This window comes from Schistocerca gregaria, chromosome X (assembly GCF_023897955.1).
Source record: "Schistocerca gregaria isolate iqSchGreg1 chromosome X, iqSchGreg1.2, whole genome shotgun sequence".
NCBI classification, from domain to species: Eukaryota; Metazoa; Arthropoda; class Insecta; order Orthoptera; family Acrididae; genus Schistocerca; species Schistocerca gregaria.
The window spans coordinates 334633983-334653751 of record NC_064931.1 but is presented as its reverse complement, the minus strand read 5'-3'; the positions used below and the strand labels follow the sequence as shown (position 1 = coordinate 334653751).

General features: G+C 39.1%; 1 protein-coding gene across 4 annotated transcripts in view; it reads left to right on the top strand.

Annotated features, from left to right (window-relative positions):
* LOC126297547 (membrane-associated guanylate kinase, WW and PDZ domain-containing protein 1) overlaps positions 1-19769 on the top strand; it is a 376107-nt gene that overhangs the window by 318739 nt on the left and 37599 nt on the right. For all 4 annotated transcript variants that reach the window (XM_049988468.1, XM_049988470.1, XM_049988469.1 and 1 more), the window contains one exon: positions 5481-5648. In XM_049988468.1, coding sequence (XP_049844425.1) covers positions 5481-5648 — 168 coding nt within the window. The remainder of the gene's footprint in view (positions 1-5480; positions 5649-19769) is intronic.

Sequence of the window (19769 nt, the reverse complement as noted above, 5' to 3'; positions counted from 1 at the left end):
TACATGATAATGCAGCAGATCATATTAGTTGCAGCCTCAGCCTTTTTACAGATGCTGTTGTTTATGAGGAAATTCTATATGTAAAAACTGCAGTAATATCGATTTAGAGCCTGACAAAATATCAGGCTGGTTCAAGGTCTACAAACTAGCTCTTAGTGTAGGGATATGTAAAGTTGCACACTTCACAAAAAGTAAAAGTGTGGTATCATTTGGCTACAGGATTAGTGAGTCACAAATAGTCATTCGTGCCATATAAATATTTTGGAGTAGCAATGTATAGATATATGTAGTGCAATGGACACATAGGTAAATTGTAGGTAAAGCAAGTAGAAGACCATGATTCGTCAGTAGGTCACTGAGAAAATTCAGTTTGTCTACAAAAGAGGTTGCATGGTGAAAGTTGTACAGCCCATATGTAAATATGGTTCAAGTGTATGGGTTCCATATCATGTTGTTCAGAAGAGGGGTTATCGAGCAAATGCAAAGAAGGGCAGTGTAAATGGTCACAAGTTTGTTTCACTGGTGAGAGAGAGAGAGAGAGAGAGAGAGAGAGAGAGAGAGAGAGAGTAAAGCAGAAATGTTGAATAATTTGAAATTGCTGACTCTCAAACAAAGAAGTGGCTATATAATAAGATCCTGCATGCAAACTTCAAGAACTGTCTTTCAGGGCAGATGCTAATAATATGCTTCAGCTCCCTACATATCTACCTCACAAAGCAAGCTGTATCAGCTGGAGTTACTACTCACTGGCAACTAGGTACCCAAGAGAGAGATGGAGGCAGTGGTGGGGGCAGTGAGAGAGACGAGAATCCATGCGCAAAGGTGGGCAAATGGCTTGCGTGCAGTTGGTCAATATGTTGCACACATCAGAGCCAGCTAGTCAGTTGACAATGACTTTTATTAAGTATGTGGTGTTTGACATTTCTGACATCAGATCATGTATTGTCACAGGAGACAGAATACTTGTCAATGCTGGACTGTGAAGTTAGGAGCAATCTACAGTTCTTATAATTTTCATGACAGAAAAATCTATTAACAATAAAACCTTGGGCCATAGACTTTGTGTCCAGTGCATTTCTGTGTTGCTTGAGAAATTCTTCTAAAAGTACATCATGATACCATCGCAACAAATTCATGTTGTACTTTAGCAAGGTGCAGTGTTGTAGATCAATTACTTGTAATTACATTTCTCAGGGTAAAATATGTGTCCTGTATGTTTTTCAGTCAAATCTTACACCAGTGTTTGTGCAAAATAGTAGCAAGTTCAGGTAAAGGTAATAGAGATGGGTGCCTATCACACTCTCCCCTATCCAAAGTAGATCACAAAGGCTCAATAATATTGAGATCTGGTGACTGTGGTGACCAGTGGAGATGTGACAATTCATCCCTGTGCTCACAAAACCAGTCCTGGACAATGTGAGCAGTATGAACAAGGGCCATGTCATCTTGGAACACAGCATCACCATTTGGGGAGCAAACACTGCACCATGGGATGGATCTGATCAGCTGAAATGGTCCCATAATCCTTAGCAGCAACATGACCTTGTAAAGTAACCAAGGAATACCACATTACGGCTGTCCTTATCATCACTGAACCTCCGCCGTATTTCATTCTTGGGATGTAAACATGACCAGAAGTTTGAAATAATGTGAAACAAGACTCATCTGACCAAGTGACTTTCTTCCATTGCTCCATAGACCAAGTTGTGGCTTTGAAACCAGGTTTTCTGTTTATGGGCATTTGCATCACTGATGAGTGGTTCTGGAATTCCAGCTCACTTTGCATTTCACTGATTCTGGATATTCTTTCATGTTTTTGTTAATGACAGGGTTTGCAAGTGCGACATTCAGTTCTGCAGTGACTTTTGCAGCCATTGTACTCTTGTTTTTCATCACAATCCTTTTCAATGTCTGCCCACCCCGATCTCTCAAAATACACTTTCATCTGCAATGTGATTTAGCAGATCATGTTTTTCAGCTTTCCATGTACTTGATACAAATCTTCAATACAATGCCTCTTTGAAACACCTAACACTTCATCTACCTTGGTTACGGAAGCACTCGCCATAAGAGCGCCAACAGTTTACCCACTTTCAAATGCTCTGAGTTCCAACATAATGCACTCACAACTACACAGAAAACTGTTCTGACCATGACTGACACTTGCAACCTATTGAGGACACTGCACAGGTGCTGTTCATGGTTAACTACAACATTGGGACCAGCAGGTGTGGCTGTCATTGGCATGTATGTTCAAGTGCACATTTCTTGTGGTGTTTCCATGTTTTTGTCTACCCCCTGTATAGAGAAACAGAAAACGGTGTGCTAAATAATTTCAATTAATTTTCTAAACTATGGAGATCCTAAATCTTTGTCTCTCAATTCTGACAAAGTTGCACCATGTCCTAATAAACCATGGACTGTGTGTCCTGAGGCAACTATAGCAATAAAAGAGTTGTGTTCCTATATGTAGCTGCTGTCTAAATACACACATTTTGTGATATAATGCATTAGTTTATTGAACATGTTAATGAATGGCTGACCCTTCACTTGAAGTGTCCTGTTGAATTGTCATATTTAAGTTATTTAAATGTCTCATAATACCAATGTGTGCTTGTGACAGAACAAGGCATGTATGCTTTGCAGTAGGCCCACTTGACAGATACACAATCACCTGCACCTGCACCTGCCCCTGCCCAATGGCTGATCTGTGAGCACCTGTGCTCCCATTTAACAGAGTTGGAACACCATGCTACAGAGTTCATGTAAATAAAATCAGGCAAATAACAGCTCACACAGAGGCACACAGGAGGTTGTTCTTCCCACACTCCATTCGTGAATGAAATGCTTACAAAGTGAATGCAGAGTTATATGGCATTGTGATCCATGGAACAGACAAGGCTAATTTAGTCTATGAAATCTCTCGTTAATTTGGATTCTGTAAGCATGCAAACTATCTAGGGCATCTATGCTGCAGATAAACAAGTTTATACCATGCATTGCTCCGTTTTCTGCCTGCAGAAGTAAGAAAGTTTGTCATTCTGATGTACACTAGAGTATCTGGAAATTTAAGGCTGTGAGGCTGCAGATGGAACAGTTAATGATGTGTCCATGAGATCCACTGTCACACAGTTCACTGTCCTCAATGTTACCACCTCACTGTTGAGGCATAGGAAAATATGCGAGTGGGAAGAATAATTGGTTAAGATAGTGAGAAATAAACAGTGCTCCCTTAAGCCAATGATCCAAGCATAGTATTTCGCCTTCTAACAGTTGAAATAATATAAAGTTTATCTCACATCTGCGGATAGGGTGTGGGTTCAGAACCCGCCAATGTAAATTGCTTGTAATATCTAGATGCCGTATTTTAACCGAGTGTCATTTTGTGACTAGAAGGCAGCAAACTGATTTCCAAAGGGAAATGTAGTATAAGTCATATGACGACCTCAGCTTATTAGTAAGTGATCAACCGACCATATATTCCTTATATGGTAAGTTTGTCAGTGTGGCCATTTTCTGCAGCAATCGTATAAATATCGGTTTTATAAATTACATGTCTTTTCTTGCTGTATCAGTAATATACAGCGTAATTCCTATTAACATTTACAAACCTTTAAAGTAACATAGATGACACTGAGACAATATAAGACACATGAGGCCACAGATGTTGGGAAATACCACAAAAATTGATGAGAAATATCAAACATGTGATGTCACCAGATAATGTACCTCAGTGCACCAGCAAGTTTTGGATCCATTGGTATGTCGCACCTTATCATCTCGACACTAGTCAAGTATTAATGCCTTTGTGGCTCCAGCCCCACATGCACAACTTCAGCGGATGGGGCTCAGGGTTTGAGTTTTGTGTCTGACAGGCAGTATTTTTTTCCATTCAGTTAGATAGTTGTGTGTTTACATTGAGGTAAGATTTATTATTTTATTCACTTGTCTCACAGTCTTCACTGGTTTATTGCAAAAACCTACCATATTGCATCACAAGTAAATGAGTGTAAGCTTCCTAATTGCATCATTACCAGTAAATGACCTATGTTTTCTTTACAAAAGTAATGTCTATAAACAAAAAAAGAAGGGACAAAAGAAAAGACACATAAAATAATAACAGTTTTTCCTTGATTACAGTAAGGGCAATAATTTTGGTACTTCTGTGTTTACAACAGAACACAATTGCAAAAGTGTTCAAAATTTGCACCATTTGCTCGAATGCAAGTATTGCTTCGCTGAATCATCCCTTCATGTCCAAGCCTAATCGCTGCACTTGTGGCAAGGTATGTCGCTTGATGACGTCATGTATTCAGCATTTCTCGTCCACTTTTGGAGTATTTTTCAATATTTTCACCCCCATGTGTCTTGTATTAAATTACTTGTCTCAGTTTCATCTATGTCACTTTGGGGATCTTTAAATGTTAATAAGAATCACCCTGTATAACTATCAGACATGTTCTGCCTTTTATATTAAGGCCATTTTCAATGGATTTTTCTAGTATAGTATACAGTTTTGTTTACACATGTTGCTTTTACATTTAAAACAGTTCATTCAATAATTTTTATGTATAGAAAATCTTTCTTACAGTTACTTTTGGATTGACATGAGAGTATCAGTATTTTCTCTCATGTGTTCATAAGTTAACAGATGCATTTTCACTTCGGATAAAAAAAAATATTTACATGTTTGCGTCAACATTTTCCTATTTCTTGTTTGTCACCTTTGTTTTGCATGCATTAAATGATGTGAAACTTTTGCTGATGATCTGGCATTACTTACGACTGGTAACCCAAGAACCATTACAATTTCTTCTGAATGGACCTTTTCTTAACTTGTCTCGTTTGTTTACAGGTTTGTCACCAACCTAACATTTTGTTTTTATTGATGTAAAAATTATCGGATGACTGTTTCAAATCTAGAAGCAACATGGGTAAAAACAAAAATGTCTGTTATTACAGAAAAGTAAAGATGTCTTTAACATGAAAAAACCACATCTGAAAATTAAATATTACTCTTGCAGCAAGAAAAAGGTGTTTGATGTCGAAATCAAAATCCTCTAAATAGTGTTGAGCCTCTCTAAATTTTTTTCTTCATATTTTTGTTTGTGACTGCATTAACAGTTTGAATCTGTGAGCTTTCGGGACATGGCTTGGCACATTTCAATTACTTACATTGCTAACAAAAACTTAACATTAAATAAATTGCTCACATTATATGAAATGAATGATAATTCCTGACAGGAATCACATATGCAATTCCGCATTTTCAAGTTTAGACCATATTTATAACACCCAGATTGTGACTGCAGAAGATAGTTGCTAGTGATATGCACCCAGCTGCTAAAATTCCATCATTTTCTGGCACCTTTATAAATTTTTGTCAAGTTTGTTCTATTATTATGCTTACTGTTATTTTGTAACTGTCTTGTAAAATGTGGCAAAAGAGTTGTATTTACAGAAGTGTGTTTGCTTTAAAGGTCGAATCATTGAAGGCAGTCCAGCAGAGAGGTGTGGACAACTACACGTTGGTGATCGTATTCTGGCTGTGAATCATATTGATATAATGAATATGCATCATGGAGACATTGTAAATCTGATAAAGGATTCTGGTTATACTGTCACCTTAACTATTGGACCACCAGTTGGTGAGCAACTTCTGTGTGTTACTGTTTTGCAAGTACTGACAGAAAAGTAGAATTTTATGATATCAAGTTTGTCTTGAATTTTATAGGAAGAAATTAAATATTTGTGGGGTGCTCATTAGGACACATATTGGTGACTTAGTTTCCTGAAACTGCATTTACTTGTTACACTGCCATTTAGTCTATTACTAAGCAAAACAGTTTTAGTGGTGTCCATTTATACTGTACACTGACTATGATGAGACATATTTATAATTTAGCTCATGAGGTGATACCCAAAATATTTGAGAATTTCACTGTAAAAATCATAAAATTATACTTACGTCATAATGTTCTCTGTCTCCTTCAGAGTAGTCACTTGGGGCATGTACGATCCCAGTGTTTTTCCCATTTTTGGAAGCACTCCTGGAAATCTGCAGGGTGAAGGGTGTTCAGGACCCATTACAATTCCCCTTGTTGTCTTCATTTGAGTCAAAACGTCACACTTACAAAACGATTTTCATCCTTGGGAACAGGTGAAAGTCGCACAGAGCTGGGTTTTGTGAGTAGGGAGGGTGGAAGACTGTTGCCATCCTGTTTTCGCCCGTGAATTCCTTCACAATAAGTGAGGTGTGCACAGGTGCCTTGTCATGGTGCACCAACCAGTCTTCCTTCTTTCACAACTTTGGGCATTTGCTCAGAACATTTTCCCTCAGTCACACCAAAACCACGCAGTAAAACTACTTGCTGACAGTCTGACCATATGTGACAAACACCATATGCACTATTCCCCGAATGTGGAACAAAATTATCAGCATTGACTTTGTGCTGCAGCGAACTTGTCGAGCTTTTTTTTGGCCCTAGAGAAGACAATGATTTCCATTGTAATGATTGCTGCTTCATTTCAGGGTCATAACCAAAAGAGTCATCACTTGTTATTACTGTAGATAAGAATTTTTGACACTCTTGAACTCTTTGCTCTAGCTCAGCGCACGTCTGAAGCTGAAGTGTCATTGGTCGATGCTGGGAAGGCAAGGGACAAACTTCACTGCTATTCATCTCGTGTTCAGTTCATCTGCTAGAATTCATCGACATGTACTGTACAACAGCCCAAGTTCTTACAAACATCATTAGTTGTCTGTCTTCAGTCTTTGTGAATCATGTCGCACACTTATGTTCAACCAGATTGATTGTCATCTTCCACAGATTTTTGGCCTTCCTTGAAGAGCTTGAACCACTCAGAAGTTCTTGCATGACTCAGTGCACTTTCACCAAATGCCTCTGGCAGCATGTGGTGGGTTTCAGCTGCAGCTCTCTTCACCTTCAAATAGAATTTGATGCAAATGTGTTGGTCATTCACATTATCAATTTCACAAACCTGACTTGCACCATTACAACTCATGATAGTGTGCGCCAAAGATGACACAACTTTGTGCCACAGTAGCTTGGATGCGTATCTCGAGACATCTAGCAGTGGAACATCATACTGCTACTAGTTTTACCGGTACAATGAAATCCTCAGACATTTTGAGTAGCACCTCATGTATTTGCCACATGGTATCACCAGACTTGCCTTACAGGTAATATTTGTGCCAGAGACATTAAACCACATCAACAAATATGCACTTTACACTAAATTTTCTCAGTGTTTGTGTCTTTGTGTGTTAGAGTGGGGGGGGGCAAGGGGGCAGTTTATTGCCCCATCTATTTCTCAAATTGTTAATCTTCAGATGTGTATTGCAAATGCACAGTTGTAAATGATGTGAGGGTGCTATAATAGATATGTCATTGTGCTGTAAAATTTCATACATTATACAATTGCTTTAATGCCATCCAAGAAACATACCTGCCAAGTGGAGTGATTCATTATATCTACAACACTAAATCTGTGTTACGAGGATCCAATAAACCGGAGTCAAAGCTGCAGTCTTAAAGATTGGACAGCCTAGAAATTGAGTAGAAAACGTAATTTGCAACTTTGTGCTAATTTCTTCCACGCAGTGACAAATGTCACAATGGGTTCTCTGAAAATAAGATGGCTGGTTTCCTGCCCTGTCCAAACTAGTGCTCTATCTGCATACACTAACTAGACCAAAAAGACCATGTGTCAGTGGGAGAATAATAGGCTGAAGTTTGAGAGCAACCAGTTATAGTTTCTAACTCCATCCATGCTGTTATAAATTTGACACCACCACATACCTGTAGGCCATGCTTAAACTGTTGTAATTTGTATGTGACTGACACATCACGGGGTGCTGTGTGCAATGCTAAAATGTGCGTTAAACAGGACTCGGTGATTTTGATGATTACTTTCTTCTTTTCCTGTCCCTGTAGATGGATGAAGTGAACAAAGTATAAGGTGGAAGTAGGTGACTTAATTAAGGAACACACATTGTCCAGAGTGGTCATATACCTTTTTGTGTCCTGTAACAGTTAGTCCCTCCTCCCATGAACCATGGACCTTGCTGTTGGTGGGGAGGCTTGTGTGCCTCAACGATAGATAGCTGTACCACAGGTGCAACCACAATGGAGGGGTATCTGTTGAGAGGCCAGACAGACGTGTGGTTCCTGAAGAGGGGCAACAGCCTTTTCAGTAGTTGCAGGGGCAACAGTTTGGATGATAGACTGATCTGGCCTTGTAACATCAACCAAAATGGCCTTGCTGTGCTGGTACTGCAAATGGCTGAAAGCAATGGGAAAATGCAGCCGTAATTTTTCCCGAGGGCATGCAGCTTTACTGTATGGTTAAATGATGATGGCATCCTCTTGGGCAAAATATTCTGGAGGTAAAATAGCCCCCCCCCCCCCCCCCAATCAGATCTCCAGGTGAGGACTGCTCAGGAGGACGTCGTTATCAGGAGAAAGGAAACTGGTGTTCTATGGATCGGAATGTGGAATGTCAGAGCCCTTAATCAGGCAGATAGGTTAGAAAATTTAAAAAGGGATATGGATAGGTTAAAGCTAGATGTAGTGGGGATTAGTGAAGTTCAGTGGCAGGAGGAAGAAGACTTTTGATCAGGGGAATACAGGGTTATAAATACGAATTCAAATATGGGTAATGCAGGAGTAGGTTTAATAACGAATTTAAAAAAAAATGAGCATAGGTAAGCTACTACGTTCAACATAGTGAATGCATTATTGAAGCAAAGATAGACATGAAGCCCACGCCTACCACAGTAGTACAAGTTTATATGCCAACTAGCTCTGCAGATGACAAAGAGATTGAAGAAATGTTTGATGAGATAAAAGAAATTATTCAGATATTGAAGGGAGATGAAAATTGAATAGTCATGCAGGACTGGAATTTGATAGTAGGAAAAGGAAGAGAAGGAAAATTAGTAGGTGAATAAGGAATGGAGATAAGGAATGAAAGAGGATGCTGCCTGATAGAACTTTGCACAGAGCATAACTTAATCATAGCTAACACTTGGTTCAAGAATCATGGAATGAGGTTATATATGTGGAAGAGGCCTGGAGGTGCTGGAAGGTTTCAGGTAGATTATATAATGGTAAGACAAAGATTTAGGTACCAGGTTTTAAATTGTAAGACATTTCCAGGGGCAGATGTGGACTCTGACCACAATCTGTTGGTTATGAACTGTAAATTAAAACTGAAGAAACTGCAAAAAGGAAGGAATTTAAGGAGATGGGACCTGGATAAACTGAAAGAACCAGTGGTTGTAGAGAGTTTCAAAGAGAGCACTAGGGAACAATTGACGATAATGGGGAAAAGAAATACAGTAGAAGAAGAATGGGTTGCTTTGAGAGATGAAATAATGGAGGCAGCAGAGGATGAAATAGGTAAAAAAAATCCTTGGGTAAAAGAAGAGATACTGAATTTAATTGATGAAAGGAGAAAATATATAAATGCAGTAAATGAAGCAGGCAAAAAGGAATACATAAAATGTAGACTGGGAATCGAAGGAAAGTGTTTCTGAAGAAGAGGAATTTGTTAACATCGAGTATAGATTTAAGTGTCAGGAAGTCTTTTCTGAAAGTATTTATATGGAGTGTAGCCATGAATGGAAGTGAAACATCGGCGATAAATAGTTTAGACAAGAAGAGAACAGAAGCTTTCAAAATGTAGTGTGACAGAAGAATGCTGAAGATTAGATGGCCAGATCACGTGACTAATGAGGAGGTACTGAGTAGAGTTGGGGAGTAGAGGAATTTGTTTGGCACAACTTGACTAGAAGAAGGGATCAGTTGGTAGTACATGTTCTGAGGCATCAGGGAATCACCAATTTATTATTGGAGGGCAGTGTGGAGGGTAAAACTTATAGAGGGAGACCAAGAGATGAATACACAGGGTGTATACGACCTGGGACAACCGGGAGATCCGGGAAAAACCCGGGAATTTTTTCATCCGGGAGAGAACCGGGAAAAACACGGGATATTTTTAGAATTCCGGGAACTTTTCATTGTTTTAGTTTTCAGTTAAATTTCTGTAGTTCTGACTGGTAAGAACCGATACTCTAACAAAGGATATTACTGTGCAGAAAAATATTTAAACAATAAAACATAAACGAGAGAAAAAACGAAAATAACTTAAATAGCAAAGGAAATGTGTCAAAGCTTTAGGAAGACTATGCAGTGCATCATAACAACAAGTTGCCTCAAATGAGCGTGAAGTCGCAACTGTTTACATTCGATTTGTTTTAGCAGTTACTCGCGGGCTCATGCGCATGCGCATGTGCAGTTGTCACATTTGAGTAGTAGATTCTCCCGATTCTGGCAACAGGAATGTGGCTGTTGGCTGTGCAAGCAGTCACAGCAAGCACCTAGATGTTACTGGGAAAAGGGAGTGCCAAATTCATATTCTTGAGTGGAAAAATAACTTGTTTCACAAAGCACCTAGCATCCCACGCATGGTTGTCTATCGATTATTCATATGATTTTGAAACGCTTCCCTGTTGGTTTTTGAACATTTTTAAGTCAATTTCAGAAAGAATCATAAGTTGACTTTTGAATGTATGCATAGTGTACGTGGTATATCTGTCAGGAGAATCCTAGAAATAAACTTTCCGCACACAAAAGGGGACGGGGCTATACGAGCTGAGGGAGTAAAGCCGAACGGATGAATGCCAATCGCTGTCTGATTATGTGGTTGATTGGGTTTGCGAATAATCAGCATGTTATAATTACTAGCAAAATCCATAGATTCAGACTACCAGAATGGAAATAAATGACTGACAGGAATAACGGGTGAGAAAGGTTACGTATTATCTTCTCGGTGTATCCAAGAAAATGAAATTTTGACAGAAAATTTTTGGCCAGATCGCTACATTAGTAGGGACAGTAGTACACTCCCTGGCTAGCAGCCGCTTCAGTTCTATTCTGGAAGTAATGCGGAAAACGTGTTGTTCGAACACGTAATAACGCCTAACCAGAAAATAATCGCGGGATAACTAAACCTGTGATTCTGGCAGGGTTAGTGAAGTTAATCGGCGAACAAATTTTGATAGTGGCAGCAATAGCTACAGAATCGGTGATGACAAGATTGTTTGTTAGAACGAGGAAGGAGAAGAAACAGGGATATCACACAAATTATGGAAGAATAAGGCGATTCCAAATTTATATAAAAATTTCGTAATACTACTTTTTGATCTCATGCTTGAGAAGCTGGTGCGTATGAAATGTGAAATTATTTCCTAACATAAAGCCTTTTGCTTGTAGTGGGTTTAATAGGCATTTGCTATTGGTACTTATTGGATTATATTCTGTCGTGTTATAAAAATGGCCATTTGTGCCAAAAGGGTCTCGTTTATTTGGTGTGTTACAAAATTCCTGCCATATTAGAAAGGCCTGTTTTGTTTTATCTAGCAGACAGTGACAAAACAGATGTAATCGGATCGAGAATCCACACCAGTCTAGTGTATTATTTGTATTAACAGCTTTTTCAGTATTAGATAATGACATTTCGATTTTTTATGTAACAAAATGTTTGATGAACTTTGATAACGTAACAGATTCTTTCGCAGAAAAGAAAGCACCCCATGTAAAGCTGTAGCAAGCTTAGAGAAAAAAATGCTAGGAGCTAAGGATTGAAGTAATGCATAATTTCTTGCTTATCTCTTGTCTTCATTGGTTTTATGTAGCCTCTGTTTAATTTTATGTCACAAAAAACAGCATGTTATTAACTAATAGGCAAAAAGAGTTCAGATTTTCTGAAGAGTTCTTGTTTTCTAGATTACAAATAATCCCATCCGCTATTAATTGCGAGATTTTTTTAAAAAGAGGGGCAGGCTGTCAAACCGGCTGACTGGGAGCAGGAGAGGCACCACAGGACATTTCAATTTGCACTCTTGAATATAGTTTGGACGTGCGGTAGAAAAATGCTTTATGAATAGGCATGGCACTGCGCTTTGGCATATTTAAGACCAAATAAAATGTCTTACATTTCCTCGAATACATATGTTTTCTGTTTCAGACTTTTAGGAAAGATGTGTGTTACAAGATGAACATGTTTTGAAAATTCGATTTTTTAGTATCGAATCGGGTGGCAAATGTAGATCCAAGGCTGATGCGCCGAGCAGTCTGAGTTAAAGTGGGTAGTATCCACGTGACCCGTGTTTACACTTAGTGATTTTGCTGTTTCCCCTTCGTTTACTCTCCCATCAAATGAAAACAAAATGGATATCTGTCGCTGGGAGCTATCAAGTGAATTAAAACACATTTGCATAATTACGGAAGGCTGAAATATGTCATTAGTTTCAGATTTTATTTTATTTCCACCTTTCTGACAGTCAAGCATTACGCCTTGTGGAACAGTGAAGTTATTTTTGTCTGTTTGCTAAAGAAATTCGACTCTTGTTAACCTTTTATTCACAGAGGCAGTCAATGTATTTGAACAAAATGTTTAATTCCACAGTAGTGGCTAGTTTCAACTGTTCGCTGCATTTCAAGTGCACGTTTTCATTTTCTAGCACATATGGCATTATGCCATAATAAAGAACCAAACATGATATAATACAGTACTGGTGCTTCAAGAAAATTTACATCCTGAAAACCACACTGAAAAGCTTAATATCAGGTTGAAGTCTACTTCATTGGGAATCTGGACATACAAATGTGCCCTGTATGCACTTTAAATGTGCACATTTTAATATGGTTCACGAAATTCCGATGCTCTTGCAGTATCCTCTGATGTCTTGTTTCTTTTATGACATAATGTATGATCTTTCAATGTTTTACACGTATGTACATACGGGATTCCGACGTCATGATAGCTACCCAAGCACAGTGTCGCCTGTTATCTGCACTCTCTGGAAACTGCTGAACGAACCTATGTCCAACAGGTCGCAGGAAAGTATTGCTAATAGTGGTTTGAAAAGCGTTATTTTCAAAGTAAATAACCTTTTACCGTAAGTTGAACTACGTGCAAGAATGTACCAGAATTTATTAAATCGCAGAGCGTTTGACTCTCATTTAAAAATCAACTCTTTGATGACGAGCCATTTAGGAGAATTTCGAACCCTGAAGATCAGGCATTTATGTCATTATTAAAAATTTTACTGGCACATTTGTTAAAGTGTAACATGTGCAAAAAAGATCAACAGTATATGCAAAAGCTTAGCTTCTCTTGAAGCTTGAGACCAATATTATATGTGAAAGCTTTCCTTTTCTTCTAGCAACACTATGTCCATTAATTTAAACTATTAACTTTCCCTGTATGTGTGTTCGTACTACTTAACAGTGATGTTGCTGTTGGCTGACTACATCACTTGAATATCTGCTGTTATTGGCTGGCGAGATCACATGACATGACCTACGAACGGTTTACAAAATTGCATCGAAATCTCGATTTCAATGATTCGGAAAGTAACATGCTGTGTTTGGTGGAATTCCAATGTATGTTTCCATAATAAGAAAATACTCAGCGTACATGTTGCTGCACATCAAAGATCTTTTCAAAACATGTCTTTTTCCCCGAGTTTCGTTTTCTAAAGCGCCAGGAAATTGTACGCCCGTGTATAAAACCATAACCATTTAAAGGATTGATAAGGGAACATATACTGTCACCTGGGACAAAGTGTATTATTAACCAGGAAATCCGGGAAAAATCCCTTTTCTTTGTCCACGTATACACCCTGATACACTAAACAGATTCAGCTGGGTGTAGGGTGCAGTAGTTACTTGGAAGTGAAGAAGCTTGCACAGGATAGAGTGGCATGGAGAGCTGCATCAAACCAGTCTCTGGACTGAAGACCATAACAACAATGACAACAGTTTGTCTTCACAGTTGCATGTCAGTTACAAGATAACTGGTTTCAGTCAATATGACCATCTTCAGATGTGTAATTGTCACTCAGTTTTACTGTAACAGATCACTTTGTAATGATAACAGATCTCTTGATGGTCAAATAGATGGAGTCTAGTTATAATATAATTAATGTGCAAATTAACTAGTTTTAGGTAGGTGGCATTCTGATGGAGTGCAGGTATAGCTAACTATGAAATAAGTAATTTAGGATGTCGTATTACATTGTTTATTCGAGGCAGCAAATTTCTCTGGAACTGGTGAAAAAAATGATGAAATAAACAAATCACCCAGATATTACCATATTATATACTTGAACAAAGAATTATCATTTCTGATCATACAGTTAGCTCTTATTGTTCTATTGTTCAACCTAAAAATGATTTTAGTGCCGACAGACTCTTGGGGGCACACTGAAAAATATTAAGTCTGTATTTGTACACACTTGGAAGCTGTTTCTTGATATTGAGTTATGATATAATGGCAGTTGTTCAAAAAACAAGTTTACTGCAGTTGCATTGTAGTACAACATGAGTGATTGAATGTTATACTTTCCCTTTGTTCATTGTGAGTGATCATTATTATTTATGCTTAATGTTTCATAACAACAGTCTAATATTTTGGCTATTAAACTTCAGATTCTCTTCATACTGTGTGCCCGTTATCCCCCAGCGCACAGATGCCACTGTGTACTGCAACACCAGTGTCTGTCTCTGTAGGAAGTGTTGCCTAACTGCAGTCCTGTCCACAAACTCTTATTAAAATTATCTGTCTTATGAATTTAGCTCCAGTAAAATCAATAAGAAAATATAAGGGTGTTGTTACAGAAAACTGCATAATTTTTTTGTAATACACAACATTTCCATGACATCTAAATACTACATAATTTTCAACCTCGAAAGCAACGGTTCACCTAATACATCGTACTGAAATATTCAGACATCACAGTATGTTATAAACAATTGTAATGAATTATTTAAACCTACAGAAGTTTTTTCATCTGTATTAGTGTACTATATCTTTATTTTATCACTGTATCAGTTACACCCATAGTACTAGAATCATAAACAAATTTTCATAAAAAATTTGTAGATTTCCTCCCTACACAAGCAATCAGTAATTCACTTCATATGACAGTTGTTCTCTCTGTAAGATATCTGACAGTGCTATAATTGCATCTGTTTAGCAGATCAGCCTTTTAATATAATTATTTCCTTGTGCCATATTATTATTTTTCTGGTTCACCCCTTTGTATAATGCATTTTAACTTTCAACAGCTTTGCCATGCTGTCTTCTAGCAGTTGCATTACAAAAAATATAAATAAATAAAATCATATATTTTGTTCAAATACAATGCAGGGTATATTAGTTTCTTAGTACATGCAAAGAGGCAACTGGTTGATTTTATGATTTCCACTGTTGAGTCTGCTCTGCTGGCTTAACACATTTCCGGAGAGTATGACCTTTCCACAGATTCATGTGACCCTCAATAATGCTCTTGACTGTCTCAGTTCATCATGCATCCTCAATATATGTAAGAAATTTTCCTTAGTTTTGGGAAACATATGAAATATCTGCAAGAAGAATGTTCTCTATTTTCAGTACATTAATGCTGAGATGCTATTTTTATCATCATTCATACTCCATAGGTAATTGCCACATTCTGTGGTTTAAAAGTGCAGAAGTCACAAGAGTGTTTCATTATGTCTGCTATATGGGCGTAAAATCAAAGATATGTTAAGTGACACCATGGAAACAACATTACAACATGATCTGCAGATGGTTTATAAATTACTAATTCCTGAAACTAATACCCACTAAATAAAAGTAACACTATTACATTCATACAAGTATGGTCTATTTCAGTCAACAGACTCTGGTAAAACTAATTGCCTTTCTTTGATATATTCGGTAACTGAATTTGCCCTATTTAAAACACTTAGTGAAATGGTCTGAGGTGTCCTCCCAAATCAGTGTTTGCAAAGGCCTCCACTATTTTGTGAGTACTTGTACGGCGAACATGAGGATCCAAGCTATTGCAGTACTTCTTCCTTTCCTGTGATGCAGTTTTACTCTGCAACTGTATCTCTTTTCAGATTTGGTCTCTAGGACAGAATCTCTATTGACAAGCTAACTTGGCCACTGGACATTGATAACACCATTTACTACATTTTTGTTTCAAACAATCTATCTCAGTTAGCTCATGTTTGGTCCCCACATCTAGGTTTGATCTCCACCTTTTCAAAACTTCTTTACATTACTGCAGGCTGTGTGAGGAAGGTTGCCCAATACCCAATGGGGTAGCAAGTCTGTGTGGGGTTTTTCAGGTTCATCTGGCACAATGAGAAGATCAGTTACAGCTGATGGCTGTGAAGCTTCACCACTCTCTTCAGGAAAACCTGAATTCTTCAGTTCATATCATTACAACCCTAAAAACTTCCCCCCCCCTTGGCCACGCCGTGGAAGGAAAGCAAAACCAAGCAAACTGCAGAAACCTACTCATTCTTATTTCCCAGTTTGAACTCAGACTGATGTAGGATCCTTTCTATGTAATAAGCTGATATTATTTGTGGAGAGCATTGAAAATGTATTTAGAGACCTCTCTTTACTCAGTTCTCTCTTAATTAAAACAGAAAATCCTGTCTGTCCCAAATATGACCTCTCTTGTAAAATAAACTTGGTGATGTACCTGCTATCATACTGCCTCATAAGGACATGGTGAAGGATTTAATTTTTTAATGGCGCATAACACTACAGACAGATGAGGACTTAAGTAATAACTTAGAGAAGTGAGGGGGGTTCACTTCGTACTTGTGTACATCGAGGTCCACCAGACAGTGAGGTTGACACTGCAGAATTCTCCCATATTTTTGAGGGGATTTTGCTTTCAGAAAAATGGTGCCATATTTCCCATCTCTGAAGTGGCGCTTTCAATGCCAATATTTCAGTCGTGGTGTATGAACAACCGAATTTTTCAAGATTGTTGTTGGTCAGTTCATGAAAACTCACAACCTGTATGTGAAAATTTCAAAGACAGTGGCCAGGTCATTGACAGTATGTCAAATACTTACTCTCCTCATTCCCTCAAGTTAATTGGCCCACGGAGAGACAAGCTCCTCCCCCTTGTGATTTCTGCAGCACGATGTTGAGGGTCTGCAGCTCCCCACACCAGCTGGAGAAGTAGCATCCTCCTCCAGCATCTATCAGTGACCTCTCACCAGAAATCTGCAGACCAGTTAATCAGTGCCAGCCAATGGATGAAGGAGCCATGGACTGTGGGTCCCAGGGCTGCCTACTCCTCTACAGCTCCTAGCCCTAAGAGTCATGACTCTCCAAAGTAGTTAAGAAGAAAAGGAAGAATTCTTGGGAGAAGGCTTCTCTAGTGGCCCCAAAGGTGTCAGCTTCCTTCATGCCATTGGGCTCTGAAAATATATTGATCAGTGTTATTTAACAACCCAATGGTGCCAGACAGTGATCTTGGGATGTGACCTGTCAAGTTGGTCCATCCACACCTAGCCACAGTGCTCTTAACTTGAAAATTCAGTGGAATTGCGATGGATATTAGTGACTTCCACCAGAATTGATACAACTAATGTTGTCCTGCCTTTGATCTGTGTTGCTCTCCAAGTTACACATTCACAGATGAACATCCTCCAACTCTTCAAGGTTATTGTGAATTTTTCTGGAATCTTACTGGCACAGAGAGAGCATCTGGAGTGGAGGTGTCTGTACATTGCTTCACATAGATGTCCATGAGTGGATTCCTGTCCATGCCACATGGGAAGCAGTGCAAACAATCCCAGTGATCACAGTTCCAACATTTTTCCAACCCCAGTAGGGCACTTCCATATCTTGAGGCAGTTACCTGCCTTAATGACAGTTACCTGCAGTAATCTGAAGACAATCCAGCCCCCCCCCCCCCCACCTTCTTTCTGCTACTACTTGGGGATTTCAGTGCACGCGACCATTTGTGGGGGAGTACTATATCATCTTACAGAGACCTTCTGGTCGGCCAACTTCTTTCTGGTTTTGAACTGTTTCTTCTCAATGATAATATCCCTATCCACTTAAGTGCTACTCACAGCATCTTTTTGGTTTTGAGATTTCTTCCCCCAATCTTGTGGCCTCACTACAATGGTTGCTATATTATTATCTTTGTTACAGTGATCATCTTCTGGTGATCGTGTCACTTCCTTGACACCGCCTGATGGGCTAATTGCCATGTTGAGCTCTGTGAAGGGCCTACTGGCAGTTACATGCCTGCTATCACCTTTGATTCCCCTCCATCAGATGGCACCACTGAAACTACGTTTCCCTTCTCTATGTGCCCCCTTCACCAGGTGCCAGTACAAGGGTGACTAAAGACATTGCAACAGCTATTCAGGACTGTTGAAGGGCCATGCAGTGCGTCAACTGGCATTCTTCACAGACCGCCCTCATCAATGTTATTGGCTCCTTGAGAAGGCTCACTACATAAATAAATGCAAGAAAAGGAATGGTGGGAGTACTGTGTGTCCTCTTTGAGAACATATATCTCTTTATTGCAGGTGTGGGGTAAGCTCCATAACCTACTGGGTTGCCAAAGATCAGTATCTCCTCCTTCATGCTGATATTTTTACCAGTACAATGGTTCTTGCTGAACACCTCTTGATTGTTGGAACACACAAAAGCTAATTTCATCCCCCTATCCTCCAAACCATGAATTATATAATGAACCTTTCATTGACTGGGAACTGCTTCCGGCTCTTGACTTATCTCCCAGTATGGCCCCAAGAGCTGATTTGATTCATAATTACATGATCAAATGATCTGATAGCAGCTCGCAAAATCCATCTACTCAGGGTCTCCAAATGTATTTGGCTAGAAGGTGTTTTTCCTTTACATTGGAAAGGTAGTGTCATCATTCCAGTCTATAAACTGGGCAAAAACCCAACATTCGTCAACAGCTACCAACCAGTTAGACTCACTAACATGCTCTTCAAACTGCTTGAAAGGGTAGTAATTCAGTGCTTATGCTTAGTTCTTAAATTATGGAATCTTTTGTCCCCCTATCATTGTGGTTTCTGGAAGGGAGGATCCACAGCTGACCATCTGTTCAGGTCGGAAATGGCAGTGTGCTTTTTCTAATGCCAACATTTCATTGCAGTCATTTTTTACCTACATACTGCATACAGTTTCGTTTGGTGCCATCACATTTTAATTACCCTCCATGACTTGGCCCCTTTCAAGGCTACATATAGATTTTTGTCAGTTTTTATCCCCCCCACCCCTCCCAATCATGTCGGCTTAGTTGGCAAGCTGCACAGCTCCCTGAAAATCCAATAGAACAGCATCTCTCAGGGCTCTGTGCTGAGTGTTATTTTATTCTTCACTACTATCAATGAGCTGGTGACCTCTGTCAGACCAGTCAATATGCCCATGTTATATGCTGACAGCTTTTGCATGCAGTATAGCTCCTGATTTGTACCCTTGGCTGAACACCAGCTCCAAGGAGACAAACAGAGGGCCTCCAGTTGGACCTCTTCCCATGTTTTCCAATTTTCTCCTGCAAGAGTGCGACTTGTCCATTTCTGTCACTGTACCATTGTCCATCCTGACCCGGAACTCTAATCGGTTACCCAGTACTTAGATATTGTTGCACTGTCCTAATAGCTATTGGATCATGTTGCACAGTCACAATTTTTTGGGACAATTCTGATAAAAAGTTGACATGGTTTTCCCATATATCTCAACTGAAGACTAGCTACATGCGAAAAATACTCCCTGCTTCCCAACACCTCATGGGATTTGGGTCACACTACTCTACTCCCTCTTTAGCGTGCCCTGATTTCATCCCGATTGGATTATGGTTGCCATGTTTATGGCTCATTGGCACCTTCAGTTTT